The following is a 27,661-nucleotide window of genomic DNA, read 5'->3' on the forward strand; positions in this document are numbered from 1 at the left end:
CTTTAAATAAACTGGAACTGCATCTTCTTTCAATTTAAATGCGACTTGATAATCTTTAATTTCACCTATTTCTTCTGTAAATAATTCTTTATATTCTTCTAATAATGTTTGTAATTTATTTTTGAATTCTTTTTCTGTTATGTCTTGTTCTTCCTTGTATATTGAATTTACTTCAAAATTTAAGTTCAATTTTCTAAGCCATTCTCTTCCAACTACGGTGTCTACTTTGCGGTCAATTACAAAGATTCTTCCTTCAATAACTGTGTTCTTATACTGAATATTTAAATTGCAAGTTCCTAATGGGAGTATTATTTCTCCTGTGTATGTTCTTAGCTTTACTGATGTATCTTTAAGTTTCAGATTATTAAAATATTTTTCATAAAAATTTGTCGAGCATGTAGTAACTGCAGCGCCTGTATCCAGTTCTAAATTATGTATTTTTCCATTTAATTGTAAGGTTATGTTAAATTTATCACTCTGTATGTTATTGTTAAATATCTTATGTATTTCATATATTTCATCTTCCTCGGTGAATTGATCCTGAACTAACTCAATTTGTTTTTGTTCTCTGAAACATACCGATTGTATGTGTCCCTTTGTCTTACATTTCTTGCAAAATAGTTTATGTTTCAAACGACATTGCCTTGCTGTATGGTTTTCCTTCCCACATCGAAAACATTTTATCTCTCTCTTCTTCTCGTTATATGAACTGTATGATTTATTTATATTTTTATCTTTGTATGTATTTATATTTTTAGGTTTATGTATGTTTGTATTATTTTTGAAATAATTTGATTTAGTTGAAATTTTGTTAATGTTTACTTGGCCAGAACACATTTCTTTTGTTTCAGCTTTAGATGTCTCAATCGCCATTGCAATTTTAATTAAATCATCAACCTTTGTAGATGAGCTTTCTTGTAATAATCTTTCTTTTATTTCTGAATTCCGGAGACCTCGTATGAATTGTACTCGCAGATGAGTTTCAAATGTGCTGTGTTGACAGCTTGCACATTGAAAGTTACATTTTCCCCCTAGTTCTTTTAAACCAGCAACATAATTTGCAATACTTTCACATTCGTATTGTTGTCTTAAACAAAATTTGTGCTGTTGGGCTACTTCACCAGGTTCAGGTGCAATATGGTTTTTCAATAATTGTATCAGTTCATAATATGATTTGGTTTTCGGAGAATCAGGTGCTGTAATATTTTGTAAAACTTGATAGTATTTAGGACCAATGCAGTTCAGAAAAATCTGTGATTTTGTTTTATCATTTGTAACTCCTTTTAGGTTAATGTAATTTTCTAACCTCTGTAAATACGATGCGAAACTTTCATTGTTTTCGTCGTATGGTTGTAATGTAATTCCACTCACCGATTTATCCGTATTTTGTAATTGTTGTTGTAATTGCGCTTGTTGTACTTGAATTCCTCGAATAGTTTCTAACATTTGCGATAATACTTGCCCCAATTGCTGTTCCATTTTGCGTACTTGTAATGTATTGTATATTATTATGAAGGAAAAAGGAGGTTGTGAAGCGGGTTATCATCACGGGATGTGGAACCCTTGGAACAAAGGAAAAGGTGTTAGGAGCACATGGGTCAATGTACGCACGATGTTCTTCACTTGATAATTTATGTTGAATTTCCACTTACTCGTCGCCAATCTGTTATGTATGTCGGGTTGTATGATAATAGAAAGTAATAATTCTCTCGTATGTACTTTATTAATGTAACAATTGTAAAATAGTAATTAACAGAAAGGATTGTATAGAATGCCGTGTAAAATGTAAATTGTAAATCAAAGATGTCTTCCCGAATAACAGTGTTGCCAGGTGGCTCTGTAAGTTGCACAGATTATAAATATCCAAATTATGTCGCCAACAGTATGCGTAGGTTACGTTATTTAACACACATATTATATATATTTAACTTTTACGATTTCAAAATTACATATTTTTCAAAGTTTTGATAAGAATATTATCTTCATTTTCTTATGTTTAAACTAATTATTAAATTATTATAATAACTGTTCATTGTCGCTAAAAGAATACAAGTTCGAACAATGACTTAATAGTTAATACTAAAAACTATTAAACGATACATTACATAGTTGGCACAGATAGGTAATGAGATCTAGGTAAATTACTAAACCGATGACGTTAAAATTATTTCTGTACATGTTCGGTTATTGTCCGTCATCACTGTAGTTATATTATGTGCGTAAATGTAAAGGAATAATACCACATAACAACTACGGAGAAATAGTGGAGGTAGTTTACAAGTAGCAATTTTTAATGACCGTCAAGACGTATAACATCTTAGTCTCCCCGTGACCACGCTCGCTGCCAAGTGTGCAAAACGTCGGGAAATAATATAACGAATAAATCGCTTTAAAATCCGTTAAAAATCTTTAATTTATAAATGTATAATTCTCGCGTAAAATCAAACACTGGAAAGAACTAAAAATAAATAACAGCGTAGATATAGGCTAAAGAACAACATGTTTTGACCAAACTGAGTAAATGATGCAAAAATGATAACATAAATTATTTTGAGAGCGGTCAAAGTTACGTAGGTCGGCTTATAATTATTAAATAAAAAATTGGTTGTCTGTAAAGTCGGTTTACTGACGATAGTTGAACGTGAATCAAAACGTCCGATTGTGCTACTTTGTCGCTCGTTCCGCGCTCTCGCTTGCACTTCAAGCCTACATGGAACGCCTCAGAGCGAGGTAACGCCGCATGAGTCATGTTTTTTCGTGCGTGCAGCCGGCTCTTTCGAATTATAAGACGTTGTCACGTCAAAAAACATTACTGAAGTTTGTAATAAACATTCATAGAGCTAGTTTTGTACAATTTTTACTAGATGGCGCTAATATAAAAGGTCAGGTTTATTTATATTTATGTAGGAATACGTGTATATCTTTGAAACGTGCTCGACCCAATACAAAATAATTGCTTTGGTAATTTTATAGACAGATGGAACATGGATGGAACGCTTGGTTTTAATACGAATTGACACTCATCGTTTTTCAAGTCAAACTCAAATGCAAACGTTTATTTAGTAAAATTGACTTTTAAGATGCTATGGAATCGTTTTAGTTATTTGGTATTATGGATTGATGAATTGAGTTTAAAATGTGATATATGTAATTTAAGGTTTATGAAGAAGGGGCGTTTACGAATATACAATATCTATACATACATATGGTAATAGAATTACTTACGTTTAATTAAGTTTAGATTTTACGAATAGGTACTAAATTGCATATAGATTCTGGTTTTTTTTAAGTGATAGTGTACGAAAAATGTACGTAATAGCTGCTATTCAAGCACTAATAATATTTGTTTATAATTACTACAGGTACCGTTATCTTAATATAAAATTTTCCTTATGCGATTTTAATTATTCACTCTATGCAAAAATAATATCTGTTACTAAACATTGATACGTTAATGAACATGAAAACGATATTATTTCTATTCCCATTCAACAACCTTACTATAAAAAGCATTTAAAATTAATTATCATATTAAAACATGTCATCAATTATCTACCACATACGCAAATCTAATTTCTGATAATATTTCAAATTTCGTGTTTCAAATATTTCAATTAACATACCTAATTTGGAGTGAAAATTATTTGATTAAAAACATCATTTAATTTCAAAGCCCCGCAAAGCTTGATTTTAATTTCATACATGTACTAGCTGTGCCCCGCGGTTTTAAACGCATTGCTCCGCTCCTATTAATCTTAGCGAGATGATAATATATTATATCGAAAAATCAAATCCTACTTCTTAATCTTAATATATATTATAAGAGCGAAAGTTTGTAAGTATGGATGTATGGATGTATGGATGTTTGTTACTCTTTCACGTAAAAACTACTGAATGGATTTGAATGAAACTGTACCACAATATAGCTTATACATCAGAATAACACATAGGATAGGTTTTATCCCGGAAATCCCACGGGAACGGGAACTATGCGGGTTTTCCTTTGAAAACGCGGGCGAAGCCGCGGGCGGAAATCTAGTAAGTACTATTATAAAGGCGAAAGTTTGTAAGTATGGATGTATGGATGTATGGATGTTTGTTACTCTTTCACGTAAAAACTACTGAACCGATTACAAGAAATTTAGCACACATATAGAGGGTAACTTGGATTAACACATAGGATAGGTTTTATCCCGGAAATCCCACGGGAACGGGAACTATGCGGGTTTTCCTTTGCAAACGCGGGCGAAGCCGCGGGCGGAAATCTAGTATATTATATCGAAAAATCAAATCCTACTTATATTATAAATGCGAAAGATTATGAGAATGGATGTATGTGTATGTACGAAGCCACGGACGGAAAGCTAGAGCCTATAAGACTTCCTCGATAAAATATGGACTATCTAACAGTGAAAATATAGGTAATTTTTCAAATCGGACCAGTGATCCCTGAGATTAGCACGTTCAAGCAAACATACAAACTCTTCAGCTCTATAATAATAGTATAGATTAGTGTTTGAAATGGCATTTATATAATTAGACGAAGCGGTCAATGACCGCAGAATACAGTGCTGAAAATTTTTGTTTGACGCATCTGGATTTCAAGGTTGATTTCATCATATTGTTTATATTTCAGTTATGAAGTTTTAAGATTTGTGGTTAGGTTGAATTAATACTTACGCAATTTCTATATTAATAAGTGTCTATTCGTGATGTTAAACGTATTTTTTATTAAGTTATAAAACTTGAAATTGATACAACTCTGATAAAAAGCGTAAAACTCGTAAATAACTGGACCAAATCGGCTGATTTATTTATATTTATATTGATTGAAAGCTAAGGAATAACGTGACAAAAAATCATGCCTCATATTATAAAATATACATATACTGCACCTTTTTTACTGAAATACTCCTATAGGTTCAATTTCGTAATTCTGTTTTGTTTGTTTACGTAAAAATATTTTTCATGTTATAGGGTTCTAAGTTCGATAATATTACTGAAAATGATCTTCAAGTAATACTTTTTACTGTAGAGATTATATAACACTAAACTATTTTAACCGAAAATCAATAGGAACATATTACGTACATACGTATATTTTCAGTACAAGCCGTAATGTGATTGATATGTTACATTCATCGACTATCAAAAGGAATACATTTTGCTAATTAGCCTGATTGAAATGACTTTGGCATGTTTTCGTACGTGATTAGTTTTAGTTCATGTAATGTATTGAAAGTTTCGTCGATTTGTGGTAGTCGTTTTGTAAAATACGTAACAAATCGAAACTACTGGAATAATATGTTACTATAAGTGAATTTTTATAAGGTTTGTTATTTCTCTCGAAAATTTTATAAGTACTTACATATCTACTATTGTATAATAATTGTATGTTGATACTTGAATAGCTATATTTGATTGTATGCTGAACAGTTCAACGTCAATCGATATGAATCTGGAATTTAATTAAGTCTTATAATTATTTATAATTAAAGTACAGGTTTATAATTAGGCATTTATTTTTAACCTTATGCATGTGAATAAAGAAAAACCTAAATTAAATTTTGATTCGAAGATCTTCCAGTCTATAGAAATAATACAGATACACTAAATATATATTATTATTGGATAATGTAAGATTAATGTACTTACTCTATTTATTTTGTTCACAGGTGATTATTCATTAGACATTCGTGACGTCACATTAGATGACGATGGCAGTTACCAGTGTCAAGTTAGCTCGGGGCTTAATGGTAAGTTTTATTAGTGACCTTTAAACTTTTAACATTACTCCTTAAACGTTATATAGCCCTGTATACATGGTAAACATATATTTAGCAACAAAGTTGAAAAAAATTATGTGAAATATAAAAATATACTAAAAAGGTGCATTCTTAAATCAAAACAAATTCAAAGTGAAAAATTTATTAAATTGGCAAAAAATAAAAACAAAGCATTATGGCAAATGATATCTAATAATATTAATGACGAAACCAATATTACAGAAATTGAAGAGATTGTAGTTAATAATAAAATATACGACTCAATGAATGAAATTTGCGAACAGTTTAATAATTTTTTTATTGACATCACAAATCAAACAAAATTTAATTTGGATGTAAATGCCATAAAAAAGACTTTGACTACAGAAAGTTGCAATACTATTTTCTTAACACCTACAAACAGTAACGAAATTTGTAAAATAATAAAATCACTTAATAACACTAATTCAGTAGGAACAGATGGAATAAGTACAAAAATATTAAAATCATGCAGTGACCATATTTGCGAACCGTTGTCTTTTCTTGTAAATTTATCGATGGAACAGGGAACTTTTCCACACGCGCTGAAAACATCAGTGATAAAACCATTATTTAAAAAAGGCGATCCGAAAGATATTAAGAATTACAGACCTATAGCGTTAATACCAGTGATATCTAAAATATTTGAAAAAGTAATCTTAGAAAGAATTAGAAATTATATTGATAGAAACAAGATCTTATGTAAAGAACAGTTTGGATTTAGGAAAAATAGTTCCACTTCATTAGCATGCTTTGATATGGTGAAAGAAATAATTCAAGCCTTCATCGAAAAAAAACCCGTAAGCGCTATATTTCTAGATATGAGCAAGGCATTTGATTTTGTAGACCATGAATTACTCTTGCTTAAGTTAGATAAATATGGTATAAGAGGAATTGCCAAAGAATGGATTGCTAGTTATTTAAAGGATAGAGATCAGTTTGTGGAAATACAAAAAATAGTAAATCAATCAAGAAACGTATATAGATCAGTAAAAAAAACTAATAGATCAGGTGTACCACAAGGAAGTGTGCTCGGCCCGTTTTTATTTCTCTTGTATATTAATGACCTACCGAAATCAGTGAAACACAAATCAGTTTTATTCGCAGACGACACTACCCTAATTGTTAAATGTACTGAAAAGGAAACGTACGAGAGAGATATAAATGAAGCAGTTAAAAATATTGTAAAATGGTTAGAAGACAACAATCTTAAAATTAACTTATTAAAAACAAAAATAATTCAATTTTATACAAAAAATTGCTCCAAAATAAACCTAAATATAAAGTGTGATAACCAAGTAATAGAACAAGTAGATCATCATAAATTCTTGGGTGTTTTGTTGGATGAAGGTCTAAAATGGAACAAACATATTGATTACGTTTGTGACAGAATTAATCGTTTCGTTTACGTATTACGGCGTTTAAGAGATACTGTTTCTATGAATGCAGCAATAAATGCTTATCATGCCTACGTTTCCTCTGTACTTTCGTATGGAATCATTCTTTGGGGACAATCTTGTGATGTGCGGAAGGTATTTGTCTCACAAAAAAAATGTATCAGAGCTCTGTGCGGTTTGAACCAAAGAGACAGTTGTAGACCTCTGTTTAGTAAATTACGGATCCTTACTTTAACTTGCATGTACATAAGAGAAGTATGTTTATTTGTAAAATATCACCCGGAATACTTTAAGAAGAAAGGAGATGTAAATTCGCATATGTTGACAAGATACCAAAACAAATTACATTTCCCAACGTGTAGAATTAACAAAGCTAAAAACAGTGTAATATTTATGGCTATTAAAATATATAATAAAATACCGGACAATTTCAAGGAACTACCAGTAAACTTTTTCAAAAATAAACTGACGAACTGGTTGATGGTGAAACAATTTTATGACATTGAAGAATTTATGACTTTTAAGTAGTGTAAACTGAATTGTGTGTGATAAGTGTGTGATATAATCGTGTTAATCGTAGTGCGTTCGCGTAATTGTGAAAATTGAATTGTGTGTACATTTAAATAATTAGACTAATCAACTTTCTTTTCAATATTTGCACACCCAATCAATGGGTAGAATGTATTAGCCACATAATATTGTAATTAAAAACATCTATAATTTGTAACTACATTCTTGCAAATAAATATAATTTGAATTTGAATTTGAATTTGAATTTGAATTTAAACATGTTGAACAAAATAATAAAGCACGTTGAAATGTTGTCGCCTGAGCGTATAAATAAGATTTCCAGCAACATAGTGGATTAACTGTTGCTCAACACATAACTACCATTACCTACGAGAATCTAGGCTAGACTCTAGTCTAGACTCTACTATTCACATTCTTACCAAATATCTGAAACAACTATTAATATTCTTACCAAACATCTGAAACAACTATTAACGTTCTTACCAAACATCTGAAACAACTGTTAACATTCTAACCGTTCTGAAACAACTATTTACATTAATATAAATTGTTAAGTGAAACATATCTGTACAAGGTACGATGGGATTGATATCGTCCTTTTGGACAAAAATTGGTAAATAAACAAAGATTAAAAAAAAACTGTTCACATTCTTACCAAACTTCTAATCATTCCTATAGGTGCTCCAGCAATCCGATCAAGATATGCCCATCTAACCGTCCTGGTGGCTCCGGAACCGCCAAGGATACTCCAAGGTGCCTTCATAGATGCCACTGAAGACCAGCCCATTGATATAGAATGCGTGTCTGAAGGTGGAAAGCCTGCTGCTGAAGTAAGTGGTGATAATGTCCTTTTTAACGCTTATATTAGCTTCACATGTATGTTTGTATGAAGATGTCTTTAGACTCGATTTTGATTCACTTTAAACGGACCGATTATAGATAAACTTTGTACACTTATCAAGGATCGGTGACAATACAAAAATTTCATTAGTTTATCTTATTATTATGAATAATAAGAAGGAAATATTCATAAAAAATATAATTTTAGTTAATTCGACCATTAAAGCGTGTTTTATAGTTTTTTTTTAACTATATTAAAGTATATTTTAGCTAAGGAATTTTGTGTGCTAGAATAAGTTGTCAGAAAAGAAAAATCACACAATCATTTCAAAACAATTATAAATAATAAATAGTAAATACTTAGCAGTAACTTATTTTGTTATATTGAAAACATTATTCTATACAAAATAAATAGTACCTAAACTTCATGGTTAAAGTAATTTTAATAAATTTAATAATAGTCTTCTTAAGCGTCTGAATATAATTAATCTCTATTGAGTCAAAAACTTTTTTCAGTTAGTAACCGACCTCTGTTTAATAGACTATTTTCATATTAATCGTCTTTATTTTACGTACTTATATTTTATTAAGTTGTCGAATTTTCACAGAAACTAAACTCCTAAATATAACCCTGTTTCTAGGTTCAATTATTTATCGTATTTTCTTCGAACTTAATCTGTCTAAGCCAATTTATTATCTCTAAAGGATTATACATCAAAAATCTGTTTTCTCCGAAATATTATGGAAAAACGTTTTAGTTTTATTTCAAGCGAAAAACAAATCATTATTTTTTTGGTATTATTATGATAAAAATAATCAGTCTATGAAAAAAATATTTATGGTCACCATTCATAGATACGCCATGGTAACTTGGATTTTGTCAATGTGTGCGTTATGATGTAATTGTATTAAATACTACGTAGTGGCGCATTCGTGCGAATCCTGCCCTTAGGCTCAGACGTTGTTTATACGACGTTTGACCCAACTACCCTCACTTTGTTAATAATCGTTGACTAGCTGTGATTTGTTATCAATTTTCTGTCTACATCAATTAGGCAGTTGTGTAGAATCGCAGTACATTATTATTACATTTAAACTAATTTTTATCCTAGCTCCCGTGTGTAATTTCTAAAACATAATTATATTTTTTGACAGATAACGTGGGTAGATGGAAATCAGAATGTAATGAAAAACGACGTTGAGAACAGAGTCGAACTGTTACCGGACGAACAGAGATATAGAACAAGGTAAGTCTATTTATTTATACATTTAATTTTAACTGATCAAAATAATAATTAGTAAAATTGTAATATTTTTTTAGTTAGTAGGTAGCTGTAGTAGGTAGTAGGTAGCATACCTATATGAAAAAAACTGCGATGATAATCTAAAGATGGTTTCATAATTAATTGAAATGTATTTCTTACGACTAAGTATATAAAAATGGTTTATTAATTTAATATGTTTGCCATAATATTATATATTTAACGTTAGAGCCATTTAAGGGTGCACTCACACACATCAGTCACCGTCACGGCACGTCACCGGACAGGATTAAAAAAAAATATGTATCAATAGTTCTAGTATGACTCTGTTCCCACACGACAGTCGCCGGCACGAAATCTATCAGTGACGTCACCGGTCAGGCACGTCAAATAATCTTTCCATACATGTATCATACTTTTATCCCCACTCACCCGGTGCCGTCACGTCTCAGTTCAGTCAGCGTCGTGCTACCGTCAATTGCTACATGTTCTCTAGCGTGACACACGTCTAATCACTGACTAAGGGCGTTTGTCCACTACAAGGAATTTTACGGTCCGGCATTCCGATTTTTTACGGTCCGGTATGGCACGCCATTAATCTATATACTAGCTTGTGCACTATACGTAATTTTACTGTCCGACATTTTACTTTTCCCTATTCCGGATGGTTTTTTGTGTCTACGAGTCGCTGTAGGTATAATTGTTTTCGAATGCCCACTTGCTTGGATTTTACTGTTTTTACTGCATATGCCAATTGAAAGCAAGCTCTTGTTTTACTTTCTTTTAGTTGGCAATGAGATTTGAGAAGTCGGTATTGTTATTTTATATACATTGACCAAGCATTGACCAATAATTATTATCTAAGTAAGTGTTGGTAAGTTAAAGTTCAAGTGGGAATAGCTTTAGCTCCTCGTCACCGATTAAAATAAATAAGTGAAACACGCATTTTAAATCTCTTACGGAACTTTACTTTTTATTATAACGAAGTAAGTAATATAATATTTCACCTTCTATATTTTTAATCGTTTCTTGTAAAATGCAAAAACAATCATTTATGATAGCATTATACCGCCAAACTTCCTTGAACTGTACCGCACTGATCCGAGTAAAGACGGACAGGTGCACAAGCAATTCATCGGTTTTTTCATGCCACACCGGACCGTAAAAAATCGGAATGCCGGACAGTAAAATTCCTTGTAGTGCACAAGCGCCCTAACCTGATGTATGTGTTCAATGATTCAGTCAAACCGGCGACGTGACTGACGGACAACATGACGGTGACTGGTGTTTGTGGATACGTACACGAACCGTCACCGATCAGTCATCGGTGACTTGACGGTGACTGATGTGTGTGAGTGCACCCTAAATCAGTTTCACTCTTTTCTATTCGAATAAATTAATCAAACCTTATATACTACTAGAATTTCAATACATAGTATATAATAAAGTCACTTACCGCTGTCTGTCCATATGTAGCCTGTAGGTATGCTTAGACATTTAAAACTGTGCAACGGAATTTGATGCAGGATTATATTTTAATAGATGATTTATTATATTATAGAGAAATGTGTGTACATAACATGCATAATAATAATATGCTAATCTAGTAACAGCATTGTAAAGTGTAAATTTTTTAAATAATTGAAAAAACATGAAGAAGTTAATGCCCTACTATCGTCTGGATTCGAATATCCTCTCGTGATCAAATTATTTCTATTGTTTAAAAATTACTCATTATACATAACAAAGCGTAAATTCAGTTTTCAGAATAGAATACAAAAACCTTTCAATTATTCCTCGTACAAAAGAACCAATTAGTAGAGAGTTAATAAAAATGGCACACACACTAGATTCATTTCATAATTTAATTAATAGTATTGATTTAATTGCAGTGTCTGTTAATTTAATTAATCTGGATGCATGTCAATTATGATTGAAATACAATATTTTATCTTCTTGTTTTGTTTTCAATATTATAGTAGATACAATTAGATATTTAAAAATATGGAATGATATATAAAAACACGGATCGTATGTAAATTATGATAATATTCAGCTTATGTATAAAAAAGAATATAAAAATTTCATTGTATTCGGTTCAGTAGTATTTGCGTGAAAGAATAACAAACACACACACATCCTCACAAACTTTCGCATTTATAATATTAGTAGGATAGGATAGGAAGTATATTATGAACACCGATTATTTGATGAACTTTTGCCCCGGCAAACGTTGTTCTGCATTACTCTTATCACTTAGGGGTATAAAAAATAGATGTTTATCGATTTTAAGATCTATCCAATATACATTGCAAGAGAAACAGTCCAGCCGTTTCGTAACACGAGAGTTATATATGGAGAATAGATAATTAAGCTGATAATATAATATTAAGATAATATAATTATATTTTGGTTACAGATCTGTTTTGCGGTTAGTACCAAGTAAGGTGCACCACAATCAAACCTTGACCTGCCAAGCTCAGAACACAGCTGATCGAGCGTATAGAATGGCCACTGTCCATATTGAAGTAAGTTAATAATTGTGAACTTGATTTGTTATTACTTTTTAGTTAATGTAAACCTATTTATTTTCTAGTACATTAAATTTCTTTATAATTAACGTATTTTATTATCAGTATACTAAATTTCAGTATTGTAAGCCTAATTTGTTGGCAGTACAGACGCTGAAGCTTTCTTAAGTCATATTTCACCATATTCTTGAAAAGTTTGATTGATTTGGTCAAATTATTGATGCATGTTTTAACTAAATTATATCCTAATACTTAAAAGGAATAAAGAAACTAGATTTTTTGTTCTGAGTGTTTCTACTTTCTACTATTCTTTCGGTAACATTTATTAAAACTGCCTCAAACCGAAAATGAATCGAGAAGCCGAAAATAACGCTCTAATAGAGCTATAATTATACTTGAGATTTATTGTTAGTATTAAATAAGTGTGAAGTCCCGTGTCCCCTAGTGGGGTAAGGGGAAGATGCATTAAATATACTTACATCTGTTTCACTGATCCATTTCCTTTAGGGAAAAGTGGGTGATCAGCCTTCTGTGTCCTGCTAGACCGAGACATTTTTTTTTCTTCGTCTCCACCGGGAATAGAACCCAGGTTCTACGCTCACGCGTCAACCACTGTACCAAGGAGGCGGTCAATTATTAAATAAAATATGTAAATATTAGATAGATAAAACAATACTTCTTCACCAGGTGAAATACGCTCCAAAGATCAACGTATCAATTATATCTGGGGCCATAAACAACAAGGTACCAGAAGGCACGGAGGCCCGGTTTCGATGCTCGGTTGACGCAAATCCCATAGCCCAAGTATACCGGTGGTTTATTAATAATAACCCAGTTATTGGGGATTATGCTGATGAAATGGTGAGTATATTTTTACTATTATATCATTTAAATATTAAGAAAATATGTAAGTAGTTACTGATAGAATCGAGCCAATCGAATTATCTTTAATAAAAAATTGTCAAAATTTTTTGAAAAATTTCATCTCTGATTGTTGTTGCTTAATATTTTTGGACGTAATTTTAAGACAAAATAAGCTATAAAGATTTTTAATAACAGCCAAATCCGTTTAGTAGATTTTGCGTGAAAAACTAACAAGAAATATTTATCTTAAATTTAATATCTATCATTACTCTGCTTTAATATTCATAGCCTCATAGGCATCATTATTTCCAATCCGAAAAACAAAAATAATAACAAGACAATTTAATTTATAACAAACAGATTTCCACGAAACAATTTACTACAAAAAAAAATTCTACGAAATTCAATCGTATCATAAAATAAGAATTCTAGAAGCTTCCATTATCACCCGAATTACAAATTACTAACCTTGTACGTACATTTGGTAGGCTTATTTAATATTTTCTCTCATATAACATTCAACGCCCCTGTAATATATTATTTCTTACGTACGCGTGTATGCATGGAATATTCTTTGTATGAAATAAGCTCTTGCGTTATTATGCCCGCCTGGTACTTGGTACATGAAATCATGACGTAAGATTGTTAAAATTAAACGCCAAAGAATTAAAATTACTTACTTTTTTAATAAAAATGAAAAATAAGGGACTTATTTATTCTTTGTATGATAATATGTATATGTCGTGGCCATATCGTAGATTTGCTCATTTCATGATATGATCGATCATTTCACGAAATGGTCGCATTTCATGAAATGGCCAACATAGTTTGATCAGATCGTTAAATCGTCAACGTTTCACGATTTGGCCATCCACATTTGGCCAGATCGTATAAAATATAAAAAGTCCATAAAATATTTAAAAAATTCAGAATATTCTAAAAACTTGTTTAATGTCATTTAAGTTAGTGCCGCGGCAGCGGTCGGCGAATGCTAGAAGCGAATCGTTTTTGCAATAAAAAACAGTTAGGTTAGGTTAGGTTAGACTTTGATAAACAACGCACGAGCCGAGCGAGCAAAGCGAGCGTGCCGCCGCAGCGGCCGGCGAGTGCCAGAAGCGGATCGCTTTTTAAAAAACAAACAATTATAATACTATAGTAGGATATATAAATATATATCCTAAAAGAAAAAATGCGTCTTAAATTATTTTATTTAAGACGCATTTTTTCTTCAATACATATAAGATATCCACATTTTCCATAGTACTCGAACCGTCGTAAATTCTTTGCTATGACTTTCTTCATATTGTTATTAAACGAATTATGAAGTTTTTAACTGCGAATAATTAAATTTTCGCCAGCGGCCGCCATCTTATCACATAAACACAGAGCTTGCAGCGCCTCTACCAATGATTAATGTAACTATTTTACGATATGATCAAATAATTTTGATCATTTCATGAAAAAACCGCGCGTTTAGTTGGCCATATCGTGAAACGATTTCTTATCATTGATCTGCTCAAGCCACATCATGATGTGGCCAAACTAAATTGGCCATTTCACGAAATGCGACCATTTCGTGAAATGGCCAGTCATATCATGAAATGAGCAAATTTACGATATGGCCACGACATATACAATTAGCTCTTGCGTTATTATGCCCGTCTGGTACCTACTTGGTACATGCACTCATTAGACTTCAGATTGTTTTAATGCCAAAGAATTAATTAATTATTCGTTTATTTCCAAACAAAAATAAGAAATTTATACAACAATACACCTACTACCTATTTATTTTAGAATAATGAGATTTAGGTAGTTTTCTATGAAAACAAGCTCCTGTTTTTATCCTGTGTATTTATGCTCGTCTGGTAGTTCCAAGAAAATGTTACCATTGAGCATTGTCTCATATATCTTACCTATCTATACATATAATAAATTTTAAATAAAAACGTCAAAATATGTTCTATTTACTTCGTTTTTAATTTATGTTCATTTATGCACCAGTAGAAGAAACAAAAACGATAGTGTTTTTATAAACAATTCCAAATTTGCATAGATAGTATAGGTGATTTTCCTAGAATAAAATGTTTGAAGGACAATCCGTCTGCAATCACTGCTAAAATAAGGACTTTTAAGTAAATAATGAAAATATTTCCAAGAATTATAATCTGTATAAAAACAAATAAACCGGAACAAAATACCTCGGAATACCGCAAGCAGTCTGCATTGGAGTGAATTTTTAAACACTCCTTGTTAGCTATGCGAGCCTGGTACTCGGATGAAATTCTACAAAATAATTGCTTCACTTTATTGTGTGTGGAATTAACCTATGCATATTAAAATATCATTTCCTCCATCTAAACGATGTTGCGAAGATATTTTAATAAGTATCTTGATATGATACGCGATATTATAATTACGAATGAGGGTAGTTGTAGATTTAACAGTATTTTAAACATTGTATAATTTTATAAAAATTTTCGTCTAGTTCTTTTGTTTTTTTCTTCATGGCCACGGGCTTCTTAAGTCTTGTAAGAAGGCCTTGAATTATTTAATTTCCATGTACGACATAAGTATGTTATTACATCGCGAGCTTATAGAAATTCTTATTACTTAAGCGTGTTTCAGCGAACCCTTATACGATGGTAATTACTCTTAAAATGGTATAATCTATGAAACTCGGATGTTAATTAATACATTGAGAGTGACCTATTGTAAAATAATTTTTCAACAAAATCTGATAGGATTAGAGACTTCATTCCATTATTGAAAATGTTTTTAACAGATAGAATGTTTTGCTGTTATTTTTGTGTCAAAAACATTCCGGGAAGTATGCTCAAAATGTAGCAATCGTTTTAAAACAAATTCATAAAGATAATTAATATTTTTTACGTATATCTATGTGGAGTTCAAACAATAAAATTGATGATATCTCAAAATAGATTTGCTTTGTATCATGTAAAGCTGTACGGCAATTTATTGAAAGCTCTTTTTTCGAATTTACTTTGTCTTTATTTTTTACTAACTGTTGCCCGCAGCTTCGCTTGCGTGGAAAAGATAAAGTTTCATGGTATAAGTTTTCATCCCCTATTTTACCCCTTTAGGAGATGAATTTTCTAAAATCCTTTCTTTGCATGCCAAATTTCAGCCCGATACGTCCAGTGGTTTGGGCTGTGCGTTGATAGATCACTATATCAGTCACCAATGAGTTTTATATTATATATATAATTATATATATAGATTTTTTACATTTGTAGGTTAGAATTTCCTTTTTAAAATTGACTATACTAAATAATGGGGTATATTTAATTATAGCTCCTAATCAACTGAGTATAATATGTAAATGATTACTGAAACTATACGATATGAAAATGAGATTCAATTTTAAGTTATATCAATCCCTTTGTTCATAAAGTCACTTCGTAGTTCGTACCCTAAATACTCAAAATGAATTTGAATATTTAGCAAATTTAGACAGGTCTAGCATTAATATAGATAAACTAATTACTGTATTATTCAATATAATAATATTATACAGTATAATATTTTACGGGGAAAATTATTATCTTCCATGTAATTACCGCCTACTGGGGTAGCCCGCTAGTTTCTATTAACCAATAGGGTTATATTGGTACATGCTGTTTTTATAGCTTATGTACACAATATCAGTTTATTTTTCCGTCTCTGTGTTATTAATAGATAAATACCTATTTTTATGGGATTGGTTAAATTATAATTTTAGTACAAACCTCTATTACGTTAAAATAATGAGTAAAGTCAATAAATGTATAATGACGTGAGTACTGAATTTGGACAAAGCTTATGGTCACAGTTCGAGAGGTTACAATACAATAGCAATTTTACACACACATAAATAAATGAGTCGTGTGTGTATATTATTATTGTAGGGTGACTACATTTTTATATATTTAAATAAAATGAACGGGTTTGGCTGAAATTAAATAATATGGCATTAGATTCACTATGGCGATGTTTTAATGGCTACTATGTAGTTGTAGATAATAAAAAGATTTTGTAAGCTATTGTACGTCTTACAACCCATACATACAATATTTGACATACAATACTTCTTATAAATATCCATTTTATATAGTTTATGATTAAATCTCATACTTTAACAGTTTGTAATTACTTAAAATTTGATTTTAAAACCAATGTTATGAATTGCGAATTTTCACATAATTTTCCTATTTTAAATTATGTACTTAATATAGTATATGTATACCATAAACCGAAATGAAACGGTCTGTTTGTTCCAGATAATTTTCAACGTGTCCCGAAAACATAATAAGGCAATTGTAAAATGCGAAGTTAGTAACTCCGTGGGGAAAAATGCCGCCACGCTCACTTTGAATGTCACTTGTAAGTGTTCTGTTTGCTATTTTAATTTATAAGACTTCTTATTATTATATTATAAGAACTTTGTATTTCTATGGAGAACTTTGTGTATTGAAAACAAAACAATTGAAACGAGCAATTTGTTTTTCTATGGACAACTTTTAAAAAAAGTTTTTTAAGACTGCTTAAATGTAATTTTTTGACTGTAGTACATGGCTTCATCTGAGTTACGATTTGTTAACATTAAAATATTTATTTAAGATGCCCTCCCTTTTTATGAGAAGCATTTCTTATATTATTTTCTCTTATCTCTGAAGAACGAGCAAACTATTTGCTACAATACGACTGCAACTTTTTTCAATGGAAACCTTATTGATATTTGACTGATTTGATAATAATATGTTCATTTAAAGATATTAAAGTAGCTTGTATAATTCATTATGTTGCCACGAATAGGTACTTTCTTATAAAAATAATAGATAGATAGAAAGCTTCTTTCATAGCCATCGAAAGAATTGCAGTAGAAAGACACTCCTTACTGACTACGATAATCGTCCGAAATAGATGTAAATGGCCAATGATTGATTGATTGATTGATCCCTAAATAAAGCCATCAACAAAATCGACATCTAATACATCTATAAAAAACAGAAAACACGGCATATATAAATTATCAGCATATTTGTACGCAGTTTAACAGAAATAAACCCATTAGTATTGTGGGCGTTAATAATTACCGACTATACCTATTTTTGGCGCGTTAATAGTAATTGTGAAAGGAATAATCTGTTTTCCCTTAATAGAACAGTAGTTAGTATATAGATTCACGTACTTTGAACTGCGACACGTTTAAGGTGTCCCTTTTCCTTGTAAAGTAATTGAGCTTTGTATTAAGTTTTCTATAGGACACCTTAGTATGAAGGTCATTGTCTTGTTTAGAAAATAAAGACAATTTTCATACAAATTATATAAGTATCAGTGTACCAAAGATCTCAAACAATAGCTGGTTACACACATTAGTTGATTAGCTAGATAATTAGACTTATCAACCGACTTCCAAAAATAGACTCAATTGGACATTTGGACTGAATAATTTTTTTGCCTTTATTACCTCAGAATTTTTGATTGAGTGAAGCGATTTTGATTATTTTGAAGCTAGTGCCTCTTGTGTGTTAATTTTGCATTTAATCTAGTTTAAAGGCAGTTTCTTGTTAACAATTATTTAATATATTTTTTATTCGTTACACACTATATTTCCTATAAGCTGTGTATGTGACAAATAGTAACTTTAATATCAAAATTTTTTTCATTTATCCAGCAATTTCTATAAAGAACTGTCATTAGACTACAGACTATTTAAGAACCTTTTATTATAACTTTTTCTATTATATTTATTTCCTTATATATACTCAACTATATTTCCTAGATCCACCCTCATTCCGTACTCGACCACGGAACTTGGAAGCAAAACTGGGCGAAAGTGTAACACTCTCTTGTGATGTGGACGGTCATCCAACACCGGAGATTCGATGGCTGTTCCACGAACCTGGTCGTATCGGGGTAAGTGAATACTATAATATAAAAAAGTGTAGTGTATTGGCATTATGTTTTATCTGTGGATCATAATATTTGCTATGTGGGTATTTGTAAAATAAATGTCAGTCTTGATTCTAGCCGGTGTACGTTATTTATTCCCGTATTGATTCCCCCATTCATCTTATAAATATAACAGAGAGATAGATAAAATATGAGGTAAAAGAAATAGAAGCGATCTTGAAAGGGTAAAATAAAGGTAGACAAAGAAAAGGGAAAGAAGAAGGTATTAAATCCTACTAATATTATAAATGCGAAAGTTTGTGAGGATGTGTGTGTGTGTTACTCTTTCACGCAAATACTACTGAACCGATTACAATGAAGTTTAGCACACATAGAGCAAACAATAGCAACTTGGATTAACACATAAAAATAAAGGACGATAAAGATATAAGTTAACATAATCGGGTTTAACTTTTGAAATAACTCAATTTCTTCAAACACTAAAACATAACATAAATTTCTACTTAAAAGAAAGATTAAATAAAATGATTCTTTAAATAAATAAATTCTTTAAATAAACGACAAAATGTATTTTTCATTATTTAATTAATATCCATAGAGAGTTCTTCGGTTACATTCCAATTTGTCATACAATATTATTAAAACGACCGACATTTTATTAAAGTTTTCATCTATCTTATCAATTTGTGATAGTTTATGTTATCTTTCACTAAACATGTTTCGTAATAACATAGTGGGCCATATTATTTTTACGATTGGCGATACAAACAACTATAAATATGACATCTTCGCCCACTGTTCCTAAAATCGTTTTTACAATGCAGTATCTTGTATACCATATTTAGGCCGCAACTTTATTTTCTTCGCGGTAATAAAACTTTTATTACCCAAGTTACATTTTTAATATAACTGCGTACAAATGAATAAACTAATGTGCGCTTAATCTGTGTAGGCTTGATTTACAACTGTATTTTTATTAATATACCAGCTATAAATAAAACTAATTCAATATTGTAGAATGTACGTATTAAAAATAATTCTTGGCCTTATCAGCGCACGAGCACAGATTAGAGAATAGTTACTTCGTAACAGATACATCACTCCCATACAAAAGCTAAAATACCTACGCTATATTTACCTACAAAATGCGCCGCAACTCGGCTGCAGTAAGAAATGTACTCTACGAACACGCACCGAGAAGCGAGTTTCCCGCGCACGCCGCGTGATTGCGTCATCAAACGAAAACTTTAGGGTTGTACCGAGCGCGTAAATTAAACACAGAGTTGCTGAAACACTTAATTTTTTATTGTTAATTATATTTGTTACATTATACAATAAAAAAATGAAATCTTATTGATAGTAGTTGTTTCCTTCGGTTTCACCCGCGTGGACCCGCTATAATATGTGTCTCCTGGATAAAAAGTAGCCTGGTAGGTTTGTGAGTTTCTTTGTTACTGCGTGGCTCGGGGGCTGCTGACTATATGGCTGAGATTTACGGGTTCACGGGTAGAGGGTTCATTCGGGTGAATCTGCGGCCACAAGACCAATACAGATAAAAATTATATGTGCTTTAATTTTATGAAATGTTCAATGTTTACGCAATAACCGGGCATCTTGGTAGCGAGCGCGGGAAACGTGACGCGGGTGCGCAGTCTCGCGTGTGCCAACCAACTGCCGCTTGGGTCGGTACCGACCTACTGTGCGGTAGGCACTTATAGCGCGACCTTGAGCGAGTGACGGAGGCCTGGCACGAGTTCTGCCTGCGATTATGAATTAATAAGTACAAATACAAATATTTATTAGAAAAAAAAGATTGAGTTTATGTACCTAGAAAAAATAGTAAGGTTATCCAGTATCTTTATTCGAGGCTAGAAAACGTCGTGTAGAATATATTAAATAACATTATGTTAAATCAATATTTTATTGTGTAACGATTTTTCCGTTATAAATAAGACTAGCTGCTAGTCCCGATTTCGGTCGACCTGAAAAAACAAAGATGAATCTTCCTTATCGTAAGAAATTTTTAAAATCGATGGAGTAGTTTATGAGACCCATCTTTACATACAAACAATATAAATCTTTTTTCTTTATAATCAGGTGAGTTGTGCCTTGAGGCACCCGCATCTTTCAGTGCTGCTCCGATTCTATTTCGATGTTATATGGGCCTATCTCGATAATTCAACTATAATTTTTGGATTATCGAGATAGGCCCATATTTCAATTATATATTCAAACCAGTAGTTCCACAGATTATCACGTACAAATAGACTGTAAACGTTTTATTGGAGGAGATTTTTAAATGCCCCTCTACTTCCAGCAGGTTAAGGGGAAAGCACCAAATTTAAAGGTGTTTGTCGACGAGAGATCAGCGGGACGATACATTTGTAAGGCTGGAGTCGATGGCTACCCTGAGATTGAGAGTGAAGCCACTATATTTATTAAAGGTTAGTTAGTTATTGATTCATAGTGACCTAATTACTTGTACGAAACTTTTAGGAGGATGTGTTGCTAATTTTGAGAAATGATTAAAATTAAAAATTAATTTATTGCATTTTTTACACTTATAAAACGTATTATATACGTAATTACTTAGTGAGTATAACATAACAAACAGTTTGTATTTGTAACTATGAATTTATACTTATTATTTAATTTTTAACATGATGTTATTTCGATAACATATCAAAAGTATATTCTCGAAATTTAAAGCTCCCTCACTTCCCTCAACACTTCATAATACCTTTGAAAACATTTTAATCGTATTAAATTTTTAGGCCCACCAAAAATCCTATCAAATAGGACACAAGTAGGTATAGAAGGAGAGAAAGTCTCCATCGAATGTGAAGCTTTGTCAGTACCACGGCCTGATGACGTCAGATGGTACTTTGAAGGAAAGGAGATTAATTTTATTCAAGATCCCGTAAGTATAATATCGAATGAATTTGCAATAGTTTTAAAAACTCCCCTTCCAAATACTTCGAAGTTTTTATTCCAATTTTGTGTACGAATTGTATGTTCATACAAATTTAATATTTTATGGGTTCGTAAGTTTCTTCGTGCACCAGAACTTACATGCTATGGTATATGCTATTATTTTTACTAAGATAAATTTTTAAGAGGATTGATTTCAGTATTTTGCTTCTAATATTAGAATTGTCTCCTATTTACTTATTTTATAATATATGATTTAAAGAACGCAATCCTTATGATTCAATTCAACTCAATAGCGTGAAACTACTCTTAATTTTTATTATAACAATCATAATAATTTTAGGACTACGCCACAAAACTAGATGATTCTTCACCAGATGGTATAATAAAATCGAGTCTAGTGATACGGGCTAGCCAATCCAAACACTACGGAATTTATAACTGTAGCGTGACGAATGAATATGGGAACGCTAATGTTGCGATTTTGTTGAAGCCTTTGAGTAAGTACACTATTGAAATATTTAGTTATTATGAAATATTTGAGAAATATTTGATGGATTATTGTGAAATTTGTGTAGTTATGGTTGTGAAAATGTAGGGCAAAATTGATGAAAAGTAAAGAAAACTTTTTGCATAGAGTGGTTAAGTAATATTTGACCGTTTATTAACATTGTTAATAATAGAATATTATGTTTTTAGTAGATTGACTAGTTTGTTATTTAGTGAATGGTTATTACGGCAAGAGATTAAATTGCAAATGAAATATAATATTATCATTGATCTACTTATTTGGTTATTATTAGAATAAAGCGTTTTGTTTCAAAATTTATTTCGCAAATTATTTTTTTCTATTATTAAACTAATATTTTATCTGTGCTATAACCAAAATTAGTTCCCTAATTCTCATAGAACATCATTTCTTAAATCGTCTCGTAGAATAATACCTATTATATTTTTCGTCAAGTTCCTTAGTCATCTTAGTCATATCCTCAAAATAAACCTCGCACTCCCCATCCCAGGCTTCCTCGCCATCCTCAACCCAGACATCCTCCCCATTCTCAACCCGGGCATCCTCGCCATCCTTGACCCAGACATCTTCGCCATCCTCAACCCAGACATCCTCAAGCCTGGCATCCTCAACCCAGGCATCCTCGACATCCTCAACCCGGGCATCCTCGACCCAGACATCCTCGCCATCCTCAACCCAGGCATCCTCAACACAACACAATTTTAGTGTTAACAACACAATTTTCCTTTCAGAAACTCTGCCCCTCTTCATAATCATAACCGGTGTGACATCTGGCATCATATTCTTCTCTGCTTTAGTCATTCTTCTGGTAATTTGTCATAGAAGAAGAAGACAGAAGACACAGATTAACGAGAAACCAGATGTGACAGTCACTGGAGATGCTTATAAAGAAAGTGATAGAAGTTCTAATATTAGTGATTTGAAACTGCAGTTACCGCAGGGAGATAGTTTTGATCTGGTAAGTTATTTTGATTATATTGATTATTGGGATAATTTATATGGGTAAATTAATCTCGATGATACACGTAATCTAATTAAATCTAGAAGGAGTTAGTAGATATGATTTTTAAATTCTAACAAGATTCCTGGAAGTGAAACTTTGAAGACGTTGAGAGTAAAATTTCAAGGTTGCGTCATGGCAATACCATCACGTCATGGAATAAGGCGCCGATTTTGGTATCTTTGAATCTTGCCAAAGCAGTTTCACTTCTGACACGTGTGCTCGGCACACACGCTCTTTTTAAATTTTGCGTTGAAAGATATTTTATGTTCCTACCATAACTTGCTTATACTGTTATATTTATAATTTAACTGCACATTCTTTAACCACAAGGTAATGAGATAAGCATGGTATGCAACTCTAAGTATCATATTTCTTGTACTGTAAAATTATCTATAATGTTATTAGTAAACGTGTTTGTACAATAAGTTAATAAGTACAGATTGTAAAACTCATAATGATGGTCTCTGATATGTCTCGTTAAAATTAAGCAATTTGTGACTTCTCTGGAAGATAGATAGACATCCTTAGAATAATGATTTTGTGTTGTTATTATATCAAAATGTTTTAAATTACTTATATTTTCTCTCTACATAGCTCTAGCAGTATTATTTACAAACAATGTATTAACTTTAATATTTTCGACTGTCATCTTCATTCACATTATTTATATGTATTGGGATACTCATTAAAATTCCCACTTTCTACCAGAAATACACCAACTCCAAGAAGCTTATATCTAATACACTTGAGATTTCAGTATGAACAATAACTTGTAACAAGAAAATATGACGTTGAATGACGCCTGTATGTTTTTTTATCCCTTTCACACCTAGGTAGTTAGTTAGGTGTGAAAGGGATAAAAAACATACAGGCGTCATTCAAGGTCATATTTTTTTGTTACAAGTTAATGTTCATATCTACTGAAATCTCCAGTGTATTAGATATAAGCTTCTTGACCAACTCAAATACTTCAGAACTCCCAATGAAATTCCCAATTTCTACCAAACATATTTGTACCAAAAATTCTAACACAAAATTCCCAACCAGGAATACACGAGTTCCGAGCGTTCAGACAAGAACCAAGCGGGTCTCCCGCTAGCCGGGCCCGTCCCGCTACCGAACATACGACACGACGATACGATGTTACAGTTCCGATACAGTAACGATTACTCCGATCAGTCGTATGCTGATCATTATTTTAAGGTAGGCTTATTTGATTGATTATTATGCTGTTTTTACCTGTTGATCATTATTTTAAGCTTAAGCTTATGTTTTATGTCAATTTTATGTGTTTTCATAATCCCTTATAATTATGAATTGTATTTGCTTTCTATAACTTTGTGATGTTTCGATTTCTGATGATTGCTGATTTATTAGCTTGACCCTGAACTTACATTTAAAACAGATAAATATATCGTGTATATTAGAGAAGAATACAATTTGAAACGACTCTTTTAAAATTTACCTAGTGCTTTTCTTTCATCTGATTTCATTTAAATTGCACAGTTTTCGAATTTCTTAATTATATTTTTAATTTATATATAATGCAAATACAATCAAAATGTCAAACACTAATTTACGGCTTTGTTATATTTAGAATCCAGCAGCCTACGTATACGACTATCCACAAGGCTATGTACCTCCCCCACATTTGAGGGTACAATCCCCACCACAGTTGGATGTTCCTTCTAGTCGGTAAGTGATATTTTATAGAATTTAATTATTTTTTTTTAATTTAAATTTAAAGTTTTCATTTTTATTGCATAAAAAATTAACTCATTTTACTTGTTGTTTTACAAAAATGCCTCAATTTAATTGAAATCAAATTCATGTACATGTACATATATATTTTTTTGCATTTAGTTATGTAACATGTCTTACTTACCTACATTACAAAATGCAAAAATAAATACAAGAGAGCAGAATTTTTATATTTTCATTAACGATGGAATATAAAACAAAGGAAACAAAACATTTTGCAGGCCGATTTCATCATTAAAAATCTTATTATTAATAATGTCTAATAGTTACTATATTTTCTCATCCAGACATCAAATAATAAGCATCAAGTTCATATTTACAAATTTCAATATTCTAATTAATAATTATATATTTTTGGCTACCCTAGATCACTGCAAGGTTCATTAACTCGCAGTATAGACACAGCGTCAACGCTTCCCTTATCAGCGGGCAATGGATCGCAAAGTAATTCGTTGCAGCGACCGAAAGGCGAAGAAACTGACGCTATTAACAATTTAGGGCTGCCAGTTGGCGGTGAAGGTATTTATTATTTATTCATTAATTTTTGTATAGAAATAAAGAAGATATTAAGTTACGAGACTGCATGTTAGTTTGTATAGCAGATATTTTTTTTTGCAATCAAATATTTTTTCGTCTGTTTTTAGTAATAAGTGGTTTTCTTGTAAATCATACATTTTTATAACTATCTTTTTAATATAAGTTGTTTTTAATGAAAGAACTGTCAAAATTGATTCAGTAGTTTTTAAATACATCCATTAGATACAAAGTCACAAAATGAACGAAAATCATTAATTATTTTACATAGATTATACTTTTTAACATCGATATTAAGATATTAATGTAATTTTTTATGAAAAAATCAGGACCTCAAGTAGCAGTGCCGTCACAAGCAAGTAAAGGCGGCGTGGACTTACGCTACGCCGCTACGTACGGGAATCCATATTTAAGAAATAGTTCTTTAGGTAAGTTTTTACAACTTACAGAATTAAACTGTTAGAATGTATTGAAAATTAGACAATAGCCATTAAGTTAACATTTATTGTGAAACAGAAATAACAAGTATAAATAAAGTAGAACAAGAAAAAGTCTCATTACAGCATTGGCGGTGATTTTTGAGATTTTATGATGTATCATTATTCAGAACTTGTTTGGAAAATAATTCTGTTGACCCACCATAGTTTGGCATTTTCTCTCACGCTATTTCATCGTTATTTTCGTATTATTTGTAGTTATTTTTTAATACTATCTATAATATAAAAATTTACATATTTAACCGCATCACACACGGTGAAGATACTATAATATTTTATGTTAAGATTCTCTTATATAAAATACTAGCAATGTCCTGCGGTTTCACCCGCATAGATAGCGATATCGTGACAGTGAAAAGTCTACTATAGGTCGGACTATAGGTTTAATTTTTAATCACATGAAAATCACCTTCACCCCGTCCCGCACTACGCCTGCTCATTATACCTACTATTTTCTGTAGATTGACACTTTAAAAAAATCGTTATATCTTTTGAATGGAATATCCAATTTTTTTTATTTAAAAAGTATTTTGTTGGTATTGAAACAGTCTATAATAAAACATCATTTAATGGGATAAGGATTAATATATGTGTATGGATAACATGGTTTGATTACTGTCGGCACTTCTATTTACTTTGAAAACGTAAAAAAGTTGTTGTAGTAACATATCTACTGAAGATGGACATATGGTATCGCGGACTTTCTTGTAGATATTGATCCATTCTATAATACCGTAGAACATTTTTTTGTTCTATCTTCAATAGATTCCGCAGCGCACGCGATGACAGCATTTTTATTAAGGAATTTTTTACACCTTGGGTTACATTATTGCATTTTTGGTAAGGATCTCTAATTTTTTTGAAAATGCAATATAGCCTATGTTGCTCAGTGAAGATGCAGCTCCTTCCTCCTTATAATAGTTCCTCTTTATAATATTAGTATAGATTACAGTATCTTAAGGTATCCGGTATCAGCGTTCTGACCATCATTTTTCTTTTTGTCATTGCGTACTAAGGCCCCTGTAGGACCGCCATCCTGTTACAAATGACCCGAAATTTTGTGTTAGTATCTCCCGGCCTATAGATGGCTTATCGCTTGGTATTGCACGCCTCATAAGCGAAGCGTTGAGGTGGGTACTACTGTCGCTTCGCGCAAAACATCTGATTTTTCAAACTTAAAATGTCTTTATGTATCATACATTGCACTTGTAAGATAATACATACACACACATATTAAGAAAAAACACTATTTTTAACGTTC

The 27,661-nt window shown here is 31.5% G+C and overlaps 3 protein-coding genes across 5 annotated transcripts in view; 2 read left to right on the plus strand and 1 right to left on the minus strand.

Annotated features, from left to right (window-relative positions):
* igl (IQ calmodulin-binding domain containing protein igloo) overlaps window positions 1-27,661 on the plus strand; it is a 547,908-nt gene that overhangs the window by 349,222 nt on the left and 171,025 nt on the right. The window lies entirely within an intron of this gene.
* Window positions 1-27,661, minus strand: part of LOC149476545 (uncharacterized) — a 201,854-nt gene that overhangs the window by 63,313 nt on the left and 110,880 nt on the right. The window lies entirely within an intron of this gene.
* The window catches only part of LOC149476546 (irregular chiasm C-roughest protein-like), a 77,992-nt gene that overhangs the window by 44,765 nt on the left and 5,566 nt on the right, over window positions 1-27,661 (plus strand). For 2 of the 3 annotated variants that reach the window (XM_089711764.1, XM_089711761.1), the window contains exons 4-18: window positions 5,676-5,756; window positions 8,411-8,562; window positions 9,728-9,819; window positions 12,254-12,362; window positions 13,053-13,226; window positions 17,510-17,612; window positions 19,015-19,148; window positions 21,463-21,589; window positions 21,920-22,065; window positions 22,420-22,576; window positions 23,337-23,563; window positions 24,656-24,811; window positions 25,206-25,303; window positions 25,737-25,888; window positions 26,233-26,331. In XM_089711764.1, coding sequence (XP_089567890.1) covers window positions 5,676-5,756; window positions 8,411-8,562; window positions 9,728-9,819; window positions 12,254-12,362; window positions 13,053-13,226; window positions 17,510-17,612; window positions 19,015-19,148; window positions 21,463-21,589; window positions 21,920-22,065; window positions 22,420-22,576; window positions 23,337-23,563; window positions 24,656-24,811; window positions 25,206-25,303; window positions 25,737-25,888; window positions 26,233-26,331 — 2,007 coding nt within the window. The remainder of the gene's footprint in view (window positions 1-5,675; window positions 5,757-8,410; window positions 8,563-9,727; window positions 9,820-12,253; window positions 12,363-13,052; window positions 13,227-17,509; window positions 17,613-19,014; window positions 19,149-21,462; window positions 21,590-21,919; window positions 22,066-22,419; window positions 22,577-23,336; window positions 23,564-24,655; window positions 24,812-25,205; window positions 25,304-25,736; window positions 25,889-26,232; window positions 26,332-27,661) is intronic. The other variant, XM_089711763.1, reaches the window with a different exon arrangement.

This window comes from Colias philodice, chromosome 27, assembly GCF_061535455.1.
Source record: "Colias philodice isolate Cphi_HAF_F1 chromosome 27, ilColPhil1 Martin Lab GWU primary, whole genome shotgun sequence".
Classification (NCBI taxonomy): domain Eukaryota; kingdom Metazoa; phylum Arthropoda; class Insecta; order Lepidoptera; family Pieridae; genus Colias; species Colias philodice.